The sequence below is a fragment of the Oryzias latipes genome, chromosome 10, assembly GCF_053564925.1.
Source record: "Oryzias latipes strain Hd-rR chromosome 10, Olatipes_Hd-rR_3.1".
Classification (NCBI taxonomy): domain Eukaryota; kingdom Metazoa; phylum Chordata; class Actinopteri; order Beloniformes; family Adrianichthyidae; genus Oryzias; species Oryzias latipes.
Genome location: NC_136246.1, coordinates 21,952,981 through 21,977,117, shown reverse-complemented (window position 1 = coordinate 21,977,117; position 24,137 = coordinate 21,952,981). Strand labels below are relative to the sequence as shown.

The following is a 24,137-nucleotide window of genomic DNA, read 5'->3' as shown; positions in this document are numbered from 1 at the left end:
AAAATTAATATCAAATTTTTGAACAAAATTAAACACATCCAGTAATTTAGCAATGACCCTAGCCATCCATAGCCAGAAATTAAGAGTGTAGCAATCTTTAAAATTATATTAATAATAAGTTATTGTACATTTGTACATTTTTATGGAATTGTTTTTTAGTCCTTGGGCTTTTGTTTCTAGAATTTCAAACTATAAAGGATTTGCGTAGCTGACTTCGGTTGTAAGAAAGAAACCAGTTTTGCCCTCCAGTCAGTTGTGTAAGATTCAGTTATAAGTGTGCAAAGCAGAAAACATTAAAGTTGCTGTGGGTCCAGCACAGATCCTGAATGATTCCACGATCCTGTGTTTTTCCTGTCAATCTTTCCTTCTATGCATCAGCCGCCTGTCACTCTGGCTCGTTCTTATGCGGATGACTGACTGGCGTGTTACAGAGGTTGCCAGTTTGCTTGTAGGCTTCTCAACTCCCATCCATTGAGTGTGAGACTCACCCAGGTCACCCTTTTCTCACACGTTCACACGCCCCCATTGATTTTGTTTGCATGGCGAGGAACAAATTTACAACGGACATGATTCTGTGTGCCTTGTGGCGGAGTTAAGGAAGAGAGCCATGTTTCATTGTTGAGTTTGAAACAAAAATGTAGAAAAAAGGTTTACAATTGGAATCATGAAGACGTGCAAAGATAAAGACCCACTCCAAAGAAAATGGTGTTTTATAGTGTTTTTCATGATGGAGGACATATACAAAGACAATTAATATGATAAATTAATATTGATTAATATTTTCTTTATTCAAATTGTAAATCAGGAGCAGACAAAAAATGCATTTACAAATGAGCTTATTTGTTTTGTAGGGAATACAACGGGGGGGCCAGAAGCTCCCTGCTCCCTATTCTGATGTATCCACTGGTAGATGTCTAAAACAATATACGTTTTTGTTTTCTTTGTCTGAGCTGGAATCTGGATCTAAACTCCACAGCTGGATAGCTCCGATACTGCTCGCCATTTTTTTTTTAAATATTAGGTTGGGGTTGTGAGGAGCTGTAATAATGGGAGAGCATATACACAGAGAGCTCTCAGCAACCGGGTGGGTAGGGGGCCTGGGTTGCTCTCTGCACCGATGGTCCCGCCCACAACTCGAGTTTTTAATGAACTCCTGTCGCTCTGTAGAAATAATGTCCTGGAAAATGACATTTTTTAAATTTTCATTTTGGCTAAAAATTGCATAATCATAATTAAAAGACCACGTTTTAAAAAAAGCTCAAAAGATGATCGGAGTGGGTCTTTAACCATCTCTGTTTGACACCTTGGCTTAGCCGACCTACAACTCAACATGTGTGTCGGGGGTAATCCACTCATCCCTGGTCCTGCTTAACATCTGAGCTCACATAACATTTTTGTCTTTGGAAAACCTGTTTGAGCTTTTTGTTTGCCAGGATTTTGAGCATAAATATTGAGAAACACGAGCATTACAATCAATCTTTTGAATAACATAAACCCAGTAATCACAGCCAGCTTTGCATTAACCTACTTTCCAGCCAGAAGGCAGTTGCACTGTCAATATCACAATTGTAATTTGCAATTTGAGACACAGACCATTTTAATGGGAAATATATATATGGGCAAACATGGGGATATATAGACGACCCAGTGTTCTTTTTTAGTAGGTCACCACTTTGTGTCTGTGTAACTCATGGAAACCTCTCCGACTGGCAGAGTTTTCAAGTCTCGTCAATTGAGAGACTTGTGAAATTCCTTCTCCTGGCACGCTCTAATGCCACAGATCCATTTCCTCATGCAGTGAAAAACAAAATCCCTGTCTGATGATGTCTTATCAGAAAAAGAGCAAAGTGAAACTGCCAGTATTGCCAAATGGCCAATTTTGTTGACAGATCCAGTTATTTTTCATACCACCCTCAATGACTTTTTGTTTCTAAAACAGTGAGTTATGTAACAACAGATTTAGCAACATTTTGGACAAACATGCTCAGCTCTTTAGCTGTTTCCCTTTTTATCCATTTCAATTCCTGCTGTGCTTTGACTGACATGTATATATATATATATGAGGGCTGGTGGCGTACATGTTTTCCAACCATCCTGCCATTGAAGCTCCTTTTTGGCCAAACACACCTGATCCTGGTAATCAACAGCGGATATGGCAGGGTTTTTGAAAAAATAGGAGGAGACTGGATTTGGCCCCCTGGTCTAAATAGAATTCTTATCGGTTGTTTTTGGTATTGTCTAAACCAGCACTGTAACACTACTAAACCCCGCAAGCTGCAAAATCACACTTCACCATTTAGATAAATACACTTTATTTATGTGGCCTTTAAACCGTGCATTTATAGCATCTAGCTTTTTAAATATTTGTTAGTGCAATGTTTTTTATTTATAGCAATTTTAACATTTTTTAATTTTGACAGAAGCACATTTCATTCTTTTTTCAAAATAAAATACACCCTGTATTAGTTAAAAAAATATTATAAGATAAGAATATGTACATTGGGCTTATTCTAATAAGATGCCACTCTTATAATAAATTAAACCTTTTACTTTAATTTTGATCAGTAATATTTTAGGATAAAAATCTAAACAGAGATGACAAAACTTTAATATGTGCAACATGACCAAACATTTTATTCACAAGATTTTTCTTCAGAGTGAAAGAGCCAAAATGGAAGGATGAAGGGGCCGCAAGTGGCTCCGGAGGCACAGGTTGCAGACCCGTGGTCTAAACATTTTGGTTTTTAGTCTCTGAGATTGGCGCTCTCTTATTTTTAAAACAGTCTTTATTGATGGGAAAAAACATTTTATTGTTTCATTTATTGTATCAAATTGGGCTTTGTATTCTGAAATATCTTGTTTCTCATTCCGGGGGGAGCGATGTAGTCGCTATTGCTGCAGAATGTGCAGCAGCTTGAAATCACAGACAGAACGTGCCTAAGTGTCCTGCCTGCAGCCTGGATCTGTGTCCCCTCTGAAGATACTAAATTTTCAAGAGAATGGTGGCCATGGACCATTGAACAGCTGAAATCTTCTATTTAGCAAGATATAGGCACTGATTCATTATACAGAAGAGCTGCAATTATGATTCTCAGTTTCAAAATGACATAGAGTGTAATTAAAAAGAATGTAACACATCAGGAGATGTGTCTATCCCCAACTTCCCATCCCTTCTGGTGTGTTCTTAATATTACTAATTGATTTATTTGAACTCTTATCGAAATTGTACCCGAGGTACTACACTACTAAAAATGTGGTTTAATTAAAGGTTCGTATTGCAGATCTTTTTAAATTAATTTAATTTATAATTTGATTTAATATCAACTCCAATCTCACATTTTCATTTTAAAGCCATTTTTTATTATAACAGTTGCCACATAGCTAATTTAAACTGTGCAAAGGCGGAACTAAAATGATGAAATATCAAATTCTTACATTAAAAATTAGCAGATTTTTTTTTCTCTAGTTTTTTTTTTACTTCTTCAAAGAAAATTTAATCTCACAAATACATAAATCAATTTTAATCCATTTATAAAATGTCAAAACCTGCCCCTAGTTAACATGGTGCAAAAACCATTTACCAGTGCACAGTTCATGGTTCACAAAAGCGCTCAATGTCAGAAATTGCATGAATGCAAAAAAGGCATGTGGTAGAATATCCTAAAAAGGCAAGTTTTAGATTATTTTCACATTTACAGGACAATAACAAATTAAATGTAAATAAACCTCTGCTGCTAATTGCCCAAAACATTTTACAACTTAACTCATGCATTTCCCAATTACAAGGAGGGTCAGGTAAATTTTGAAGATAAAAATGGAAATTTTTTGAAAAGAGTAAAATCCTCTTTTAATTAGGCTCATTTATGGTCGCTGGATCAGTCATATGGAAAACTTTGACAGAAGCAGTCCTTACCTTCTGCTCTTTGGTTAGCAGCGTTTTGGTTCTGCAGTGAAAACCCTTTGTCAGGAGAACAGATTTCACACTGCAGACACACGCAGGAGCTTTGATAATGAGCTTTCCATGTGTAAAAGCCTTAATGTGTTTACATACTGCTAGATTAGAGACGGGCCTCAAACTTGCCCCAGCAATTTCTCCAAGAATCCCTGTGGGGTCCTTGAGTGATTAGCTACTTTGGTTTTCTATTTTTTTTTTTTTTTTTTTTTGCAGGAGTATCCACTGGGATTGTGTGTGGATCAATAGATGTCAGAATGATGAACTGTCATAAAAACTTTCTTCTTTAGGATTTTTTTTAACATGCTTCTCAGTCAATTTCTATTTGGTTAGTTTGATTAATAAACCATGTAAACATTCACTTTTTTTCCTTTTGATATTGCTTGCTAACCTAGATGCGACGCTTGGAGGCATGCCCACACATTTAGGAGAAAGAGACAGAAGAATGAACCCAATGACTGTTCTAGCAGCTTTAAGGCTTCTGCATCAAATCTGTCACTATCATTTTCTTCACAAAGAGCTAGCGCTTGTTTCAAGCACAGTCAGCAGTAAACGGAAAGGCCATTATTTATTTGCTGTGCAGCCACAAGATTCATCTTTAACACACGCTTACCTGGAATCTGTCTTAATTTGGATGTTCCAAACTCAGACCTCTTAGTTTCCTTGGGGGGACTTGGTTCTCGTTGCAGCCTAAGTGTAGCTACCACAAAGCTGGGGCAGAGTCAGATAGCTTAGCAGGTGGTCAGACCAACATCCTCGCTGCTGCCCACCATGTCTTTTTTTACTTTAGAAATATGTCAGGATCAGTGCGTGGTGATTAACAGCCAGAATGTGCTGCACCTTTGTTCTTGATTTAAATCTACTCCGATCTAATGACCGCACAGTTTTTCTGTCTAATGAAAAAGTCAAAGGAAAGGTGGAGTGGACTCTCATTACTCACAGTTTTAGTAGCAACAGCTCCCAGCAGGAAGCTCATGAGCCTGCATTTTGGTTTTGACATTTTCTTTCTGAAACATGCCAATCACCTTGATTTAGTATGGCATGTTGTTGTTCATCAGACATGAGGACCTATGTGAAGAACCACAGACGTATATGGACTTTGTTGTTACTGATATGTCTGCATTTAGCCCCTTAAGACCCGGGCTAATATTTGAACTAACCCTCCACACGTGCAGTCAAAGGGCTACAATAAAGCAGAATTAACTACTGTGGCAATGTAACCCAAGATGTAATGTCCACACATGTGGACGTCAGGTCTTAGGAGGTTAAAGCTCTCTGAGTCTTTATTTGCAAGCATTTTACAGATATGTTTCGACACTTGTGAGTGTCACACCAAGACCGGAGCTGTTTTTAGTTCCCATCAGGTTGCCAGCTGCCTTAATGGCTGCTTCTGCCTTGGTAACAGCGCGACTGTAATCGGTGATTACTCTTCCTCAAGTCAGGATGACTTGCTTCATTTGGTGTTAGATGTTCCAGGGGACTAATGTAGCTTTGTGAATGCCTTTGTTGCTGACTAGTTACAATAATAATAGTGTGTGCAGAGTCAGATCCTCCATCTACTCAGGGCTGTTATCGGTTGTTTTTTATCAGAGTCTATTCAACCCATCTCTAAGGGATGTAGGGGTGTAGGAGTACATTTGGCTCTATGCTCAGACTTTTATTGCAATGCAGAGATCTGTCTGGTGTGGGAGAACAAAAGGGTCTTTTTACAATACGCAACCTGAGGCTTGGACTAAAATACATCTGGATGTAGAGTTTGAGCGTTTTCTTGTGCAATAAGTAACTAATGTGTTGTTGCACTGGGCTCATTTTAGATAATGATGAATAGGAATCAAGCTAGCAGAATTGAAGGTGTCTCATTAATCAGACAAAAAGAATTGGGGAGGAGGATATTTAATGGCGTGTACAGAGTGCCGTCTTGCATTTAGGCCTAATAACCTGACTTAAAATCTACACAGCAGTCCCCCCTCTCTCTCTTCCCTTCCCCCTTCCAATCCCCTGCTTCTATCACCTCACTTGTATTTATTATGGGCTGCAAGGCCGCGGTGATGAGGCGATCAATATTTCTGGGATGATGAGGGAGAACTCATGCAGTGGCTCCGTTTTGCTATTCTTCCCTTGGCTGTGCTTCAGCAGGTAGAGAGATCAAAGCAGAGAGGACCTCTGAGATGCTGGTGAAGAGGAGACGGATGAAGTCTTCCACGCTGTGTCCTCTAAACACGGACACTCCATCACAATGTCACATGTCCTTGCTATGTCTGGATTAAAAACTTTGACCAGATGCATTTTGTCTTGAATTGAATGCGGAAACAAATGGCACCATTTAAAGTTATTCTGAAAAATCAAGTGACTCTCATGCATTTGTTGGAAGGTTGTTGGAAGGTTTTCTCAAATCTTTCCTGTTCATGATTAACATGTGAAGATCCATTCAGGCTGGGACATGGGAGGTGTGCTGGAGGCTTCAGGGTACACCCTGGAGGGCTTGCTAGTTCTTCACAGGGTCACATCCTTGAACAGTCACCCACTCACTTCTAATAACCATTCAGAACATTCAAATTCCCCAATTACCACAGTTTTATAGTCAGAACACTCATGCAGAGGGAGAACATTCACAGATAGGCCCCATTTAAACCCCTTGAACACCTGAGATGTCGCCTGCTGCACCCAAATAACATACGCTCTTTGATATACCCTAACTCTTCGAAGTGTTCAAAAACAATCAATGTAAATCTGCTAATTCTGACGTGGATAAAAGCGGCTTTGCACTGTTATATGCTGCTTCAGAATCTGCTGGAATTACTTCAATTGCGTAGACGAGGAGTTATAATAGTCAGAAGAATGTTTTATTTATTGTTATTGTGTTTCACTTAAACGTGGATCTAAAGTTCTGGTGTAAAATTCTTAATCACAACCTCCTTGCTGGTAGGTGATGGTGTATTTAGAAAAAATAAACTATAGAACTCACAATGTTTAGCTAATATGACTGAATTTAACTTGGAACAGTTTAAAAAAAGACAAAGTTCTGGATTTACTGGTCAATCAATCAAGCTTTAGCTCATGACCAAAAGGAAATTATCCCGGTAACAGGCGGCTAAAATAAGGTGGCTGGACGCTTCTTTAGAGGAGCTCTGTCACTCAGGAGGAGCTTGGAGTTGCTTCTCTTTCGCGTTGAGATGGCTGAGTCATCTCTTCCAAATTTCTCCTAGACGCCTCCCTGGGGAGATTTTCTGGGCATGTCCCACCAGGAGGCAGCCCTGGGAAAGTCTCAGGATGCACTGGAAGGAAGGACTATGTCTCTGGGTTGGCCTAAGAGTGTCTTTAGGGCTCCCCTGACAGAACTGGTGGACGTTTCTGTAGAGAGGGAGGTTTAGCATCTCTGCATAGACTCTGACCCGGCTCTGTATGAGCAGGAAAAGATAGATGGACAGTTTTTAAAAATAGACCAACCTCTTGGCTCTTTCATAGTCTTTTTCTGTATTTTTGCACCAACTTTACTACAGCATATCATTTCATAAATGTTTGAACAAGAAGTTGAACTGTGAAGGCCTCCTAAACTTTACCCCGTGTCCTACATGCCTTAACTTATAGTTTACTTTTTCCTCTATTCCCTTTTATTTTAACATCTATTAACTTAGACAGAATTTGTAAAATATAAGAATTAAACTCTCCAAAATCTATTGTTTCTTTTTTTGTCTTTGCTGAGATGTTCAGATCAGTGTTTGGATAATATTTTGAAGTCTATTATTTAGATGGGTAACCAATCTTTATTGATCAAAATGTTTATCCTATGATTATAGTTTTTCTAGTTTATAGTGGCCCAAAATCTTTATGAGTGTGTACCTTTAACAAGTGGCCACATTTCTAAATGTTGTATGTTTATTACGTTACAGCGATGAAAAAAGCCAATTCTGATCATTCTATTCTGTTCTTTTCACATTTTTAAATAGATAATGTTCTTTTCTGAGACAGCTCTACTCCTCCTGATCACCTGGGGGGTGGTTGTAGCGCAGAGGTAGCGCGGTCGATATCTGATCGGAAGATTGCATGTTTGGTTCCCACCTCGCATGTTCCTTGGGCAAGACATGGAACGCTACTTTGCTCCTGGGTTATAGGTTGTTATAGCTTGACATCAGTATAAGGCAGCGGAGCTGCCATCAGTGTATGAATTTGTGTGTGTGCGTAGGTGAATAGGACTGTAACTGTAAAGCGCGTATGGCCATAAAAGATAGGTACAAAGTGCTATATATTTTATGAATACGCAATTTACCATTTACTTCTTCACAAAAATATACAATCAAAAGAATGCTGGTATATGAGGTAGAAACAAGAATGGCCTTAAAGTCCTTCATTGTATAAGGTTGCAAAAAAAGATGTTCATTTGGGGTTCGGCCTAACATTAATGTCAAATTGTCATGAATCTGTTGGGAGTATTCGTAAGTGACAATAACCTTCTAATGCAAGCACAAACACACTTTTCATCATACAATATTTAAAGTCCCACACCAATCACTTTTTGATCTATTTTAAAAGCACTCCCAACTAATCATATCATTAAGATTAGGGTTTTGTTAAGCAAAAATAAAAAACTGTCTTTTTTAGGCAGTTTCTGAGTTGTGGGTGGAACCATTGGCGCAGAATAAGCCCAATTCCCATCAAGCTTTTGTTTACACTCTCTTCTTCTAGTTTACACCCCTTCGCACCTGCAAATAACATTACAGGTGCAGCAAAAATGTTGAGCCAGATTAATATTGGAGCTATCCAGTTTTGAGTCAGATGAGGAAAATGACTAGGTATATGAATCTATTTGTCTACAAGTGGACGTATTGGAATGGGGCGGAGAACTACAAGCTTAAATACTCAGAAACACAGTTTTAATCTTAATTTTCTTAATATTTCTAATATGTATTTCTTAATATGTCCTCCATCATGAGAAAAATGATAAAAGAACATGTTGACAACACCAAAAACACAATTTTCAATGCCATGGGTCTTTAAATGACCCTGTAACAAACCTCATAGATCATTTAAATGAGTGATTTACCCTGAACTCACTCTATTTGAGATAACTGCTTTTGTGAACATTCTGACTGAAAAGGAATGCAGCATTGTTTATGCTTTAAGTGAACAGAGTTCAAAGACTCTGAGCTTTAGAGGCCAATTTATTCCACTGCTTCTAATCAACTCATAGCAACGGTGTTGCTGGGGACCCCACAGCACATCCTGCGCTGTAGCCTCCTCCGGAGATGTAACTACCTGTCATACTAATAACCAAAGCAGCAGCTGTTGTGGCAACATTGTGCCAAGTTTCTCAGGCTGCCTTTCAGTCACCATGACCAGGTTGTTGTGTGTAAAGGAAGGAAATGAACAGAATAAAGCTTGTTACTGAACACTGCAGTACAACACAAAAGGAACTTGTGTTGTGATGGCAAATGGCATCGTAATTACAGAGTGATGCGCATAACAATTTACAAGTACAACTACCCGCAACAGCGAGTGTCCAGCACCAGATTGCTTTGTTAAAAAATTCAACTCTAACCTTCTTGTTGTTGTAGTTAAATAAAGGGGTGGTGGTAAAGATATATAATTGGAGTAGATTGTTTGGCGGAAAATGATTTAGAAGTTCCAACATTGCAGGTTGAGAACCACTTGCTGTAATTTCTTTTCAGTGTAGGGACTATATGTTAAGCAGCACACAAACACAAACTAAGCATGCACATGCACCGTATCCCAGGTAGGAGGTTATTAAATTAGCACACATCATAGAATATGTGGTGTTCAAGGCAAAAATGACCTGGAATAGCAGAGAAATCCCAATCCATTTTGCTTAACAGCTAATTTTGACCTTGAGCTCTGCAGCTCAGTGTAATTAAAACCTGTTACTGGAGGAATGCTACCTCAGATTTGCGTCCAAGAAAAAAATAAAAATAAAATAAAAACTCTCTAAAGTTTCAACATGTTGAAGCAGCAATTTGCATTCTACAGCACGACTTTTTCCTGCATCCACCTTTCACTCAGCTGTCTATCTGTTGCTCATGTGTGACTGAGTGACAGTTGAGCTTGTCATCCTACGAGCAAATTGAGAGACAATGAGGATTGAGTTGTATACATACACAGATGTGTTTTTTATGTGTGTGTTTCAAAATAAAACTCGTGTGTGTCAATCGAGGGCTTATTTCTCCCCTTTTACCTTCTTTTGGCTTTTATTACTCTGTACTTTTGCTCCCACTGTGAGACTTGTTAACACAGCATTTGAACCCCCAGAGCTGGAGAGAATGGGTAAAGTTGGAACATTTTGTGGTTGTAAGCAGTAACAGAAAATTGTTGCTTTGCATGCCTTTAAGCCTGAGAAAGTGTTACAATATGTACTATTGAAGATATGCAAAGTTAAGCCTTCCAGGATGTGTGCTGGGTTTTTGCCCTGGAGAGTAAACCGTGTTTCCCCTGTCCCAGTTTTTTTACATTTTTCTCTAAAGACAGTGGTGGGTAGAAATTCACAATGCACAAAACCTCGAGAGACATGTTGTCTTTTTGCCTTTTTTAAATTTAAACTCATAGAATTGAGATTTTTTACAAATATTTACATTTGGTGAACATTTTGTGTCCAGAGTTCCAACTGAAGGACTTTAAATCAATTATGATAAATGAAATGAAATAAGTTTGTGTTTTTTTTTAAAGGCTGTTGGTTCATTGAGTTCATAAGTTTTTAATGCTAGCAAAGATCCTAAATGTCGCAATAATAAAGTATGCTGCCCTCATTTTAGTAATCAAGAAGGAGCTTCTTGTAGTTCATTGCTTAGTTGTTGTTGTTTTTAATAGAGTTTGAGCTACATCTAAATAATAAGACATGACAATATTCATGCTGAGAAGAGCAAAGGATTTTTCTCTTCTTTCTTGCATTTTTAATCCCTGGCCAGTGCTTGGTTTTCTACAATATCATCCATTTTAGTAACTAGATCTAGGCAAGGGGTGATTGTTATGCAAGAACCTTAGCGCTTTTGTTCGTGTTACGTTCCCCTAAGGTGGTGTGTGTGTGTTTTGCCCTGTCCTTTTCCTCCTTCCACTGACCCACTTTCCCTACCTGGCCAAGGTGAGCTAGATTATCTCATCTGGTTCTGCGGGTGTAAAATCTGTGGAAAGAGGAGGGCATTAAATAGCAAACTTGGCACTAGTTTGCTGAATTTCTTTCATTCTTTACCTTTTTTTTAAAAACCTGGTTAAAACCAGACTGTTTTAGTTTGCAGGTTTTGGTTTAAACATTGGTAGTTCAATTTAGGCAATTTAGTGAGAGGTGGTGCTGATCATCATCCCACTCTTTCAGCCAAGGCCCTTTTTGTTTTTTTGTACTTGTGTATTTTCTAGCCAACTTTTCTTTTCACTGCAGGACACAGTACTTCAGAAGTTGGGTTTAGTTTATAAAAATCAAACTGTCTTCATCATCTGCTCCCCTTGACTTCTTGAGATGACTTAGTCACAGAGGGACTATAAAACCTTTGCTTTCCTTTCAAGCATGTGTGGGTGAAGTGGTCTGCAGTGATCTACTATAATACTTTACAATATAGTAAGGATGTACCAATTCAATCACATGATCGGAAATCAGTCCCAATCATGTAGTTTAAGACTTAATCAGAATAGGATGTTGTATCCCTGTCAGGGGCCAGATATTTATTTTATCATTATTATGATCAATGCTTTATATCTAAAGTTTATTATTACAGATGAATAATTCTGCATATTATGAACAGATCATCAAATATTATTGCTACAAAACCCAGCAGAGTACAGCACTAGTTTGACCAGGAGGCACACAAAAACAGTTTGGTAAAGTTCGTGAGAAATTCTAAAGATTCAGTCCTCCAGGCTCCATAACTCTTTTAATAAACCTTTTATACTGACAAGAAGTGTCTCTTTTGTCTTGTCTTAACTGAAACAGGTTTTTTTTCTTTTCAATGAGAATTGCACTCTCCGTGGTGCCAACAGAAAATATCGGTGAGATGGCTTTCAAGGGACCGTCTACAAAGTGCAAGCACTGGGACAAAATTATTTAAAAAACAAATCAATAATGTCTCAGAAAAAACCTAAACTGATAAATGATTTAATTGATATGAGAAAAACATAAACTCATCATCATATTCATGCTACAACTATGATTTTATAAGGTCATCATTAATTTTTAAGAATTTTTAATGGAGATATGGACCAAATATGATAAAAATTGTTCAGTATTTCTGAAGATACTAAAGCTACAGCTATTGAACTTTCTCACGTGATTAATTGTCACCCATTTTTACTTATTAATACTTAACTTCTTTTGTACTTGATAGTTTGCTTATTAAAGCAACTTCACAGAAGTGCTCTTTTTAAGTGTTAATTGATAAAAGAAGGTTAATAAAATTTAAATAGGGGAAAACCCGGATCTGTGTATTATATTTGCTCTTTTTTTAAAGTGGTGTAACAAAAGTATCGGCATCGGCTACTCAATATCCAAATAATTCAATCAGGGTCAAAAAACGCAATCAGGACCTCCTTACAGTGCTGCAGTACTGCAGACCACCTCAATCCACATGTGATGCAATTATTGTTTGCGTTGCAACAAAGCAAAGACTGTGTTAAATGTGAAATTAGTTTACTGCTCACAACTCTAGAAAGTCCTTTATGCCAGCAATTCCTGGTTGGTGCTGGTCAGAATCAGAATAGTTGCTTTGCAGTAACAGCGCCTCCAGGAATGCTGGGATGTCTCAGTCTTTAGGGACTTTCTAATGGTTGTTGATACATTATAAATCATTTACACACTCATTTTGGAATGCAATATCCTCTTCTTAACTCAGGCTCTTCTTCTCTGTGCTTATTAAAGTGAACACAGCGGGAGGCACAATTGAATAAGGCTGAGGGGGGACCTTAAGCCACAGAAATTGAAAATTGATCAGGCAGTATGGGGAGCTGTTGTTCCTGGCACTGCTGGTTCACCTTGGGACTGTTGATTAGCATTTACTGTACAGCTCTGCCATTGAAGGAGCCTGAGCTGCCTGCAGCTGAAACCCCCACCACCACCTCTGTCCTTTCCTCTGTTCATCTCAAAACATGATTGCTTGTAAGAGCAAACAAGAGGGATGAAATTTAATTTCCAACATATTCTTTTTTTACACCAGAGGGGAATGGAGTGAAAAACGATCCATGACATTATTCAGCACATAAGTTTTTACATCTTGTTGTGCTTTTCTGTGTGACTCCTGCTGCTCGGTTTAAGCATCACATTTCCGGAACTTATTCCTTCACAGAGAAATGTTTCCCTTTTGAATAATAGTCTGATCACGGTTGATGTCATTACCATTTTAATTGTCCAATTAGCATTATTAGGCACTAGAAGATGCTTAAGAGTCAGTTGTTACAAGGATCAATGGTAGCATTGAGATTTCTGGTATGTTTATGTAAGCTGTTTTATGTCATAACAGAGAAGGACTCCACAAGTCAATAAAATAGACAGAATAAAAATGGTGGGTTGTCAAGAGGCTGTCATTTATTTCCCTTTTCTCTTCTGTTGCAGCACTGGCTAGATGATAAGACAAGCAGAGGACAAGGAGTAAAGACATTCCTGTGGAGAGGAGCGGCGCAACTGCTTCCCTTCATCTGCAGCTGATGACTGTCCTCCAGGAGTCTGGAGCAAAGGGCTTAGCAGCAAGCCTGCATGTTTGCTGAGGGGCGCGCCCCAGCTTGTATGTTGGTCACCTGCGTTTGTTCTTACTCACACGGACCATGTGGTTTTCTCCAAGGAGAAATCGTTTTCCCTCGCAGAACTGCCACAGCGCCGGGAAGTGCACCGGTTTCAGCCTCTCCCTGTGGGTGTTAAGCGTTTGTTGGTGTTTAGCAGCTGTGAAAGGGCAGAACTACTACCCCACTGTGAACACACAGTATGGAAAACTCAGAGGGGTGAGGGTTCCCCTGCCCAGTGAGATTTTGGGACCCGTTGACCAGTACCTGGGCGTCCCGTATGCGGCCCCCCCAGTGGGAGAGAAACGCTTTATGCCCCCAGAGCCTCCTTCCTCCTGGTCAGGGATCAAGAACACCACCCACTTTGCACCTGTCTGCCCCCAAAATATTCACAATGCTGTGCCAGAGATCATGATGCCAATCTGGTTCACCTTCAACCTGGATATTGTTACCACGTACATACAGGATCAACACGAGGATTGTCTGTACCTAAACATCTATGTTCCAACAGAGGATGGTGAGTGTGTCGAGTATGAAACCAGAACTCCCCTCCTTCTTTTCTCCTGTCTCCACTTCCTGTCCCTGTCCTCTCTCTGAAAGTCTGTCACTTTTGCTTTTTGGCGTGAAGCATGACCTCTTGTCTGAAGCATGCTGTGTATCCATCATGTCAACTCACCATCTAGACTAGAGTTTTCATTTAGTCTGTTCATCAACTATCCCCTTCCATGCCACTGTTAGAGGTTCCTCTTTTGATGACCCAATGATTCTCAATATGACTCAAGAAACCAAACAAAAAAAGAAAAAGAGAAACAATCAGGATTGGAAAAACTTTGTGCACCTTCCTACCCTCACTGTCTTGACTGTTCTGGGGATATTTGCAGTAGTAGCTTGCCTCATAAATGAATGATCTCCAGCAGGGTTGGTGAACTATTCTGTCTGGCACATGAGAGGCCTGTGGCATCAGCCTGACCTATGTAAGACCCTTTACTCATCTTCCTTCATCAGATTATGTTTGCACAAAGTGCAATCCTTTGCACCATCAGAGATTGGCTTCTGCAACAAAAACAGCAGTCTTTAAAGAGGATAAATATTCAAATTACTCTTAATTCGACACTTAAAGAAATGCCACACGGGAAAATGGTCTGGAAATTTAAAATGCCCTCAAAGTCATATATGGAATGACATTTTCTCTAATGAGAATTTGAGCAGAAGATTTTAAAAAGAGAAACCTCTCTTTCTTCTGTGTGGCGGTAATGGGTCTTAAATAGAAGTGCATGTTATTATGGGCTTCTTTTGTCTTAAGGTGCAGTAAATTCATTCCACCATTTTGGAATATTTCTGCAGTGACACCCCAGACACTTAGTCAGCAGGTCGTCAGATGTTCTCGCTGTTGATGAAGACTGGGAGGGAGGGAGGAGGAGTGAAGAAGGAAGAAGAAGACGGGGGAATTGATTCAGTCTAGGCTGTTGCATGTCACACTGGTTTTTTTCTTTCCAGAGCTCTCTTGTTATTTTGTAGTTTTTTCATTCATTTTACAGTCAAAAGAATATCCAAGGAATGTGCGAGGAAACCCAACAAGAAAATATGTAGAAAAGGAGGTATGTAAAAATATAAATGATAACATGCCAGCACGAAATGGAGGGAAATGGAAGAATGAAAGTGTGAAGAGAATGATGGGTGCTTCCTTCCCAAGCTGCCAATATCACCAACTCCAAACTCTGCTGTTAATTGGGACGATTATGGGAGTTGTGACTCAAATCAGCCTTGACATAAGTGTGACGGATGGGTGAGTGTGGTGCTGCTACACTCACTCATCTGACTCACTCATCTCATGCAACTTTCCTGATTATGTGTGTGTGGGTGTGTGTGTGTGTCTGTGTTTGTGTGTAGGTGGGTGGGTGGGTGGGTGTCTCTGTGTGTGCTTTATTGCTACTTTACCTGGGAAATTTAAATCAAAGGAGAGAGGAAGCAGGTAAATAATATTGATTTGTGAAATAATAAAATATGATTGTCTGACATAATACTTTTTTTATTCGCTAAACTGCTGTACATGTCAATTGTATTTTTTTTTCCTTTTAAGTCAGATCAAAGTGTTGATTAATTCAGAAGCACAAGTGAAACTTTAAATAATAAGACAAAAGATTTAAGTCTGGCTTTAAAAATCATTTTGACCTCTATGTTGTATGAATCTGTAAAGAATTTCGTTGATCAGGGATGGTTTCATAGCAGAAAAGGTTTAGAAAAGGTCATGTGGACAAAACGTTGGAAGAGGCAATGTCTTAATCTTAAATTCCAAATGACCCTTTTATAGTTTTATTTGCTTTTTCTTTAATGATACAAAGCAGTTCTAAAGGTCTAAACTTCTTAAGGCAACAATCCCTTGTGTACTGGCAATAGTATTTTTGCCATCAATTGAATCCGTAATTACTAACATGCTACTTTAGATAAATATGAATAATGTTTTAGTTCAATTCATGAAAAGTAACCAAAAAAAGGTCACATTTTATAAACATTCCTGACTGAAACCATATCAAACACCAAGATTTATTTGCAGCTTTGAAACTTTTCTGTTTAAATTCCAAGAAGGGAGGAATCAGTTATTCTCTTTATTCTGTGAACCCAACTTTCTGCTTTGGTAAACCAATTTAACTGAAGACAGACTGGCCCTTCAGGCACTTCTGCCTCTGAATTAGTCTCGGATGTGGAATATGCACAGAAATTTATTTTTAATATTCCCTTGCCAGTTCAATGTTTTGTTTTTTTTTCAATTATCTTCCCTATGCTCGGTAATGAGAAAGCGGTTTATCATAAGTTTCATATTTTGGTTATTTGACATGTAATTGTGCAATGGTGACTCCTTAGTTTTTCTGCGGTTGAGAGTCTACTGTTCAAATGTATCCTTTACTTTTTAGGAGGATGTCATTCACACTCATTTACGCGCAACTAGCACAAAAAAATGATGGAAATTCATGTTGACCACACATAACACTTGCAGCCAAGATGCGCATTGCCCGCAGATATTTTAAGTCCGTCCAAGGTTGCATTTTGTTGTTGGGCGTAAGTATTTAAAATCAAGTGTAAAGTTAAAGTCCCATTAGCTTTCATGCACCTAGGTATGTGAAATTTGTTCTCTGCATTTGATCTATCCACTGGAGACGCGGTGACCTGCAGAAACAGCCGCGCTCAGGAACTATTTGGTGGTTTAAACCCTTACTGCAACCGTAATCCTAACCTTAACCCCTCCTATGGGTCCATGCGGCCAAGAAAAATGTTCAGGGCTGGCTGCACATAAGGTGTTTCGGAAAAAATTAAGTGCGAATCCACAGTTTTTACTTTTTATCCTCTTTTTTTTTAGATTTAAACCTTACATTTGACATTTTTTGACTGGATAATAATTAGCAGAACAGCATTATTCTTTTAACTCCAAAATGTCTCCAAAAACTCACAAAACTGCTCGTGGTTAACCACAATTTGAATAAATGTTTATTCAGAAATGCAATTTCAAGGTTTATTTTCTTTATATATGTCCTCCATCATCAGAAAAATGCTATATGAACATGTTAAAAACATAATTTTCATTGTGGGTCTTTAAATAATTTTTCTTTAGCTTGAGTCATAAGAACTTTATTAGAAACATTTGCTGGTTTCCTTCTCAGGAGGATCCAAATGTTTGCCGATGCCTTGTCAATGAATAGAGTGATCCAATGGAAAACCAATCATCTTTGCTCATTAATCAGGAAAGACTGTTTAAAACTAATGTGAGCTTTTTATGCTTTATGCACTAAGAAATCTTTTTACAATCAGAAAACCTTTAATATTTTTGTTTTATTGAACATCTGAACAGGTTTACCCCATTGGGTCTAGAAAATTTACAGTAGTAAATAAATATAAAGTCCCAAAAAACTTCAAGTTAATTTCTACATTTGATTAGCATTTTAAATGTGTAGTGAAATTAAGGAAAATACTCAAAGCAATTATGTATTTACAAAACATTTTTTAATAGCTTATCTATTGATTAATTTTAAGAATTTTTAACATTAAGTAGTTCAAAAACTTTGCAGCTCTTTCGAGCATAGAAAGAATAATTGGTTTAGGTTTGCTGTGTGATATCAATGTACATTTATGACCATCATAAACAGAGAGCTGCATACCAAAGCATCTAGGAATCAAAAGTTACTCTGACAGACAAAGCCTGTCTGAAACTGGGTCATTCAACAGGACAATGATACCAGGCACCCTTATGAAATCTACAGCACTGTTGAGAAAAGTAAAGAGTCGCTGTGTTGCTGTGCCCCAGTTAAAGTCTAAACCTCAAACCAATTAAAATTATGTGGATCTACCGCGGTGAATGTCTAAAACACAAACTGAACTGAAGCAACCTAACATAAAGTGGGCCAAAGGTCCTTCACAGTCAAGAGAGGCGCTGATAAAACAGGAAAGGTCAACAATCATGACAAAGCCCAGTTTTCTACAAACTGCTTCCCCATTTCGTCTCACTTTTCATGAAATTACTTATGACAAAACATAGATTGTCTCCTGCTGTGGATCAATTGAAGTTATATTTACCTAATTTGAAGACCTGGCAAAGGCCAGGTGATTTATTATTATGTCTGCAGACATAAAACCTTTAAACAAAAAAGCAATATGCTTTCTTTTTTCATTGATTTGACTTAATGTTTGTGTGTGTGCCTGTGTTAACCTTATAGACTATGACAAATTACAATATTAGCTTCATTCCTTTTTTACATCGAGGTTATATGTTTGAAACTGAACTGTAATGATGGAAGCCTTCCTCCATTGATTTTCAATCAGTCATTATTTTGATGACAGCAGTAGAACCCTTACTCATCCAAGTCCTTAATTGACTGTAAACCCGGTTAAAAGTGAGCGATGAATGGGATGGCCTTAGCATAACTGTAGTCGTTTTAATTCTTTTTTTTTTTTGAAAGTCCTTCATTGACCTTTCTGTCACTTATGATTGCGGCACTGGCATCCAAGAAGAGACCACTTGTATCAGAAGAAAAATGCCTCATCAAATGATGAAGGTGACCCTCTTACCTGCAGGGGACAAGTGGACCAAAGCCGTGCCAGCAAATCGAGCTCACAGCAACTTATCATCTCCCACAAATATCAATTTTTTTTTATTGTCACCTGTCTTTACAATATGAGTGCACACAGACACACATGGGGTATATTTATGCTGAGTATGCAGTTTTTTAACATGGGTCTGTATAATGCAGAGTCATCCACACTGTGCAATATAAGTGTTTCTTTCTTGTGATTGATGCCAGCATCGGCATGCAGTTTGGACAAAAGCTAATTCAAAAACTTTCCATCCTTTTATGTTTGTGTGTAACTTCACAAGAATGTTGTTTTCATGCAAAATCTCAGGAAATCATTCTTACAAGTAGTTGCTATTCAGAGCACAAATTGCATCTACCGGTAATACCCAGAGCAGATTCAACAGAGCTTTTGTCTCCATTCATAATTGGATGTTTACATTGGGTACAAATAAAAAGGAAGCAATTACCTCATGTTTACCAGACTTGCAGCATCATCTCAAAGCAGGGCGTGGCTAAGATCACCACTATATGTTCTGAAGTGCTACCCCAGGGTCATGAGAGACTGCTTTCCCAGTCAAAGAAGTGGTCTAACACCAGCTGGGGATACCTCAGAGTGGTGTCAAAGCACAGGGAAACTGGAGTTTTGGTCATATCACTCGGTCATTTTCTCTGCTCTGAGTTTGAGTGAATGGAGTGAAGAGAGGGGTAATGATGTTCAGGACTCAGAGTGCAAGGCTGGCTGAAGAAAATTCTATTTTCCTCTCAAAGTAAAAGTCAAGTCAAAGTATTTTTTTTATCTTTAAAGAAAGTTATCATGGTTAAATTGATAAGCATTAAAAGATCAGTCAAATTCCATCCGTTTATTAGGACACCCGGGTGATATTTTGGTAATGATATTCTACCCTTTGCATGTTTGTTTATGAAACATTCGCATTATTCTCTTTCATTTTTATAGCATATCTCAGACTGCTCGTAAATAACCTATAAAAAGTGTACTCAGAGACCTTCACATTGTTTTTTTTTGTTACCTTCTCAGAGACATTTGGCGATGGACTCTTCCCCATCCTAACTTCATCTCTCCTCAGAAGGCCATTAAAAATAAGTGGAGCATATCTCGCCCTGTTTTGGTTTGATTCAGACCACTCACCAATCATTCCCAGCAGCCTTGAACAGAAGGAAGCTGCCATGTGATTTGCAGCTTGGTGCCAGTGCTGAGTTGCCCCATCTTTTGCCAGACCTGTAGATTAAAACCACCAACAGACACACTGTTTTTTTTTCCTCCCTCTGACGTCCAGATGTTAGAAAGCTGGGAAAACTATAGAAGAATCCCAATCCTGGTTAGTCAGTGCCATGGCAGACAGTAACACACCAAACTAATCCTGTTGGCTGGCAGACTCAAATCAGCCGCGGGGAGGGAGGGGCCAATCCCTGAATGCTGCTGAGAAAATCTGTACTCAAAGCATGCAGAGGCAGAAACTTTCAAAGAACAAAATAAAAAGAACTGGCATAAGTGATTTAAAACAGAGCAGATTATGTGTTCCACCAACAAAAATCTTTTGTTTTACACAAAGCTATTCCTCTGGTACAATCCTATACCATTATTTGTCGGGGACAGACTTCAGACAGTGAAGGCCTGCAGCTTGCAGATCTAATCACACTGACTTAAGATGCAAGACGTGACTGAAGCAGGAAGTGTCTATTCAGCTGTTGAGAGCCCTCCTGCTGCTGTGCTGTCAAGCTTTCACAGTCAGTCCAGTTAGTTTGTTCTTTGTTCACCCCAAATTAAAAGAAATCGTAGAAACAGTCTCTTCATCTTAAAAGAAATATTCGTTTTGAAGAATACTTCTTGCCAGCACTCAGTTCACTTCTTCTTGCCCTTAGTTTTCCTCCCATTTTAAAGAAATTAAATCACATCTGCCTATTCCTACATACTAATATGTTCCCTTAGCATACATGGTGTTTTAGGAAATCCACCCATCATTTTTGCATTCTTAGAACAACAAAGAACATTGGCCTGGCACTTGTCATACATCTGGATTAATGCACCTGTCAGTGTGTTAGCAGTGATAAAGAGGTTAAAGTTGCCCTGTAGACTTTACTTGTCAACAGGAATCTTTCGCAGAAAAGCATTGACTCTATCTGGCAGATCTAAGGCACAGTCTTTATTCTTATTCAACATTTTGCCTTCCCAATCCTGAAATAGTTAAAAAGTGTATTTATTTGCTTATGTTTAAAGTCTTCGGCTTCTCTGTTTTTTTTTTTTTTATCTCGCTCTGCCACATTTCCATATGTGTAGGGAAATGACTGCTAAACTCTAAATTTCATTTAAAAACATTTTCTTTCCTTTAAATGATGAGAGAGCTGGATCCTAACCTGTGGAAAGGATAATACTGTGGATAGGAGGCTGCCTGGAGTCTTTCACAGAGATAGTGTGCCAAGCTCAGAAGTCCAGGAAGAACACAGAGCAAAGACCGCCACTCCTCCACATGGAGAAGCGGTTTGGATATCTGGAGAGACTGCCAGCCGGACAGCTTGTTGGTGAATTGTTCCAGGCCTGTCCAAACAGAAGGTCCAGTGAAAATCCTCAGAAAAGCTGGAAAGACCATGCTCTGGAATGTCTTAATATGCTTCCTGAAGATCTGGAAGGGGTGAAAGATCTGGTATCCTTTCTTGGACCTGAACACTAAATCAACAGTAGATTTTAGATGTATGAGAGGTAATTTATTCTTGTTGAAAGGGAAATCAAAAGGAGCCAGTTGAAGTTGCTCGGGCATCTAGTCCGGATGCCTCCTGGACGCCTCCCTGGGGAGGTCTTCCGGGCATATCCCACTGGGCAGAGGCTCCGGGGAAGACCCAGGACACACTGGAGAGACTACGTCTCTTGGCTGGCCTGGGAACGCCTCGGGGCCCCCCAGAGGAGCTGGAGGAAGTGGCCAGGGCGAGGGAAAGTCTGGACATCTTTGCTTAGACTGCTCCCCCCGCGACCCGGTCCCGGATGGATGGATAGATAAAGGGAAAATTTAGTTTTTTGTTTTTTTTTTGTATTTGAAATGATAACAATTATGAAAATTTTAAGCTAAAAAGATTATTGATTTAGGCAGCAGTGACATTCTGTTCCATTGACCAGAAGAATGAACACAATCTGTTTTTGCTTTGGCAGTTTATTATGTTGAAGATGACGAAAATTTCCCTTCGTATTTGAATAATTCTAGATATAAAACTTTCTTCTTTGGAGCATCCACTGCAGAGGATCCAGTGCAGTCCCTATCTCAGAACCAGCAACCATTTGTTCCTTTTATTTGAGTCATTGACGCTGAAGCTGCTTCCCATCAAAAACTGATTACTGGATTAAGTTATGCACTTTTCTTTCTATTCTCTGTAATAATTGAGTATAATTCAATTTAGTTCAACTTCCAAGTTTTAATTAGTTTTAACCCTCAAGTATTAAGGGGCAGCACTTGTCTGAATGCTTCTCTGTTCAGTTTAGTTCACGTGGGTTGAAGGAGGAGTGCACTGAGTGGTGTTCATGCAGGCTCCATTGTTGCTTTAATTATTACATACCTGCATAGAGACCAGGGAACGAAGACATATTTAGAATAGCAGAATTGGCAAAAAAAATGTTGAAAAAAGAAATACAAATTCAGGATTTGCAGTTTCTTGTTCTTCTAGCTTTTTAGATATTGTTGACATAAATGATCAGATTAGCAAATATTGTATAAATACATTTATGAGAATAAAACTGTAAAACCATGTAAAAAAAAGTTGTAATTTTACAGGAATAAACTCATTGAATAATGAGTTAAAAAAAGTCAATATTTTACAAGAATAAATTTAAAATTTTACAAGTAGTAAGTTGAGAATTTACAAGATTAAAGTCATAAATTTATGAGAGAAAAAGCTGTTTACTAAGAAAAATACAAACAAAAGAGTATGAGAGACAAAAAAACTAATTGTAAGCAGTTACTTTGGCATTGGTTTCACAAATAAAGAGATACTAAGTATTTTAGTGAGTCAACATTGTTTTATTTTAGGTATAGGAATATTGAAAAGAATAAGTAGTAACTGGGCCTCTTCAGAAGAATATTCTTGCCACAAGGAGTGGCTTTCCGGGAGGGGTGCCGTTTAGCCAACAGCAGTATAGATGCAGAGGTCTATATATTAGTATTAAGGTGCATGGAGTCCTATGATGAACTGAAGCCTCTTGGCCTCACCATAAATGGCTGCATTGATGGATTTAGTCGGCACGTGATGTGGATGGAGGTTTACATTGAGAACTTTATGTTAAAAATATGGCTTTTTTTCTTGTAAAAGTATGATTTTTTCTCATAGTTTTACAAATTTATTCTCATAAAAAGAACATACTTTTTTATCATACTCATCCAACTTTATACTTTTATACTATTTTTTTTTTTTCTTTCATGGTGGCCCTAATACGCCATCATAATAAAATAAAAAAAGGAGGCCTTCCACAGTATCCCCACCTGTATTTATGTAGAATCAAAATGCACCAGACATTGAGGCAAAACTGAAGATGACAGTAGAAAAACTCTCACAACTGCCCTTTGGATGTAAAGTTTATCATGTCTCTTCTTATCAGAAGATACTATGTTTGAAGTCTAGTCTGTTATCCAGCTGTTTATATTTTACCACCAAGTCTACTACAGAATGTAAATGGGGAGTATTCCTTCTTAAATCCGCATTTATAGGCTTTATCTCGTTTACTCTCTCTCCTTTATTAATCTTCATGGCAGATAGAAAGGCACCTTGGCTATATTTTTATTTTTATGCAGGTGCATCTTTATGGTTTTTTTGGGTTGTCCTTTTGTGTTGGATTACTGCCTCTTTAAACTTTAGCTGCTCCCCCTCATGCGTCGTCCCATGCTCTCCTCTAAACTGTTCTGGAAGTGAACTGATGAAGACGGAAGGATGGAAAGACGGACAGAGAAAGACTCAGGACAAATCCAGGTACACTGAGGCAGAGAAACGGCCACCTGAGGTTTGCAGACTGAATACAACTTGCTTCAGATTGTCAAGGCTGCAGCAGCTCACATTTCACAAAGTCCCTTTCCACATCCTGACCTTTCTGATATTTAACTCCAAGGCCCATCTATTGTTGGTGAGCCCTTTTCTAGCAAAGGGATGGGCAGTTAACATTCAGCCTCTTCGTAATGTATTGAGTGAATTGTGGATTCAGTCAGAAGTCTCTGGAGCGTGAGGGGCTCTCTGTATGTATTTGTGTGGATGCGGTTCACACTTTGGTTTATTCGTGTAATAGTCAGTTGCCCACTATTGAAATGTGTTTTGTTTAAAATCCCATTCTGGTGAAATGTTACATTTCCATCTCTTTTATGTAAACAGTAACCCAGTAGGAACCTGGCTTTGTGGAATTTTGAGACTTCCCCCTCTTGTCTTTGTGA

The 24,137-nt window shown here is 38.6% G+C and overlaps 1 protein-coding gene across 4 annotated transcripts in view; it reads left to right on the top strand.

The window, feature by feature from the left end:
- Window positions 1–24,137, top strand: part of nlgn3a (neuroligin 3a) — a 185,617-nt gene that overhangs the window by 19,057 nt on the left and 142,423 nt on the right. For 2 of the 4 annotated variants that reach the window (XM_078953475.1, XM_078953474.1), the window contains exon 2: window positions 13,494–14,174. In XM_078953475.1, the coding sequence (XP_078809601.1) occupies window positions 13,703–14,174 (472 nt within the window). In that variant the 5' untranslated portion in view covers window positions 13,494–13,702. Of the gene's footprint in view, window positions 1–13,040; window positions 14,175–15,195; window positions 15,256–24,137 lie in introns of those variants that run through there. The other 2 variants (XM_078953473.1, NM_001177474.1) reach the window with 2 other exon arrangements.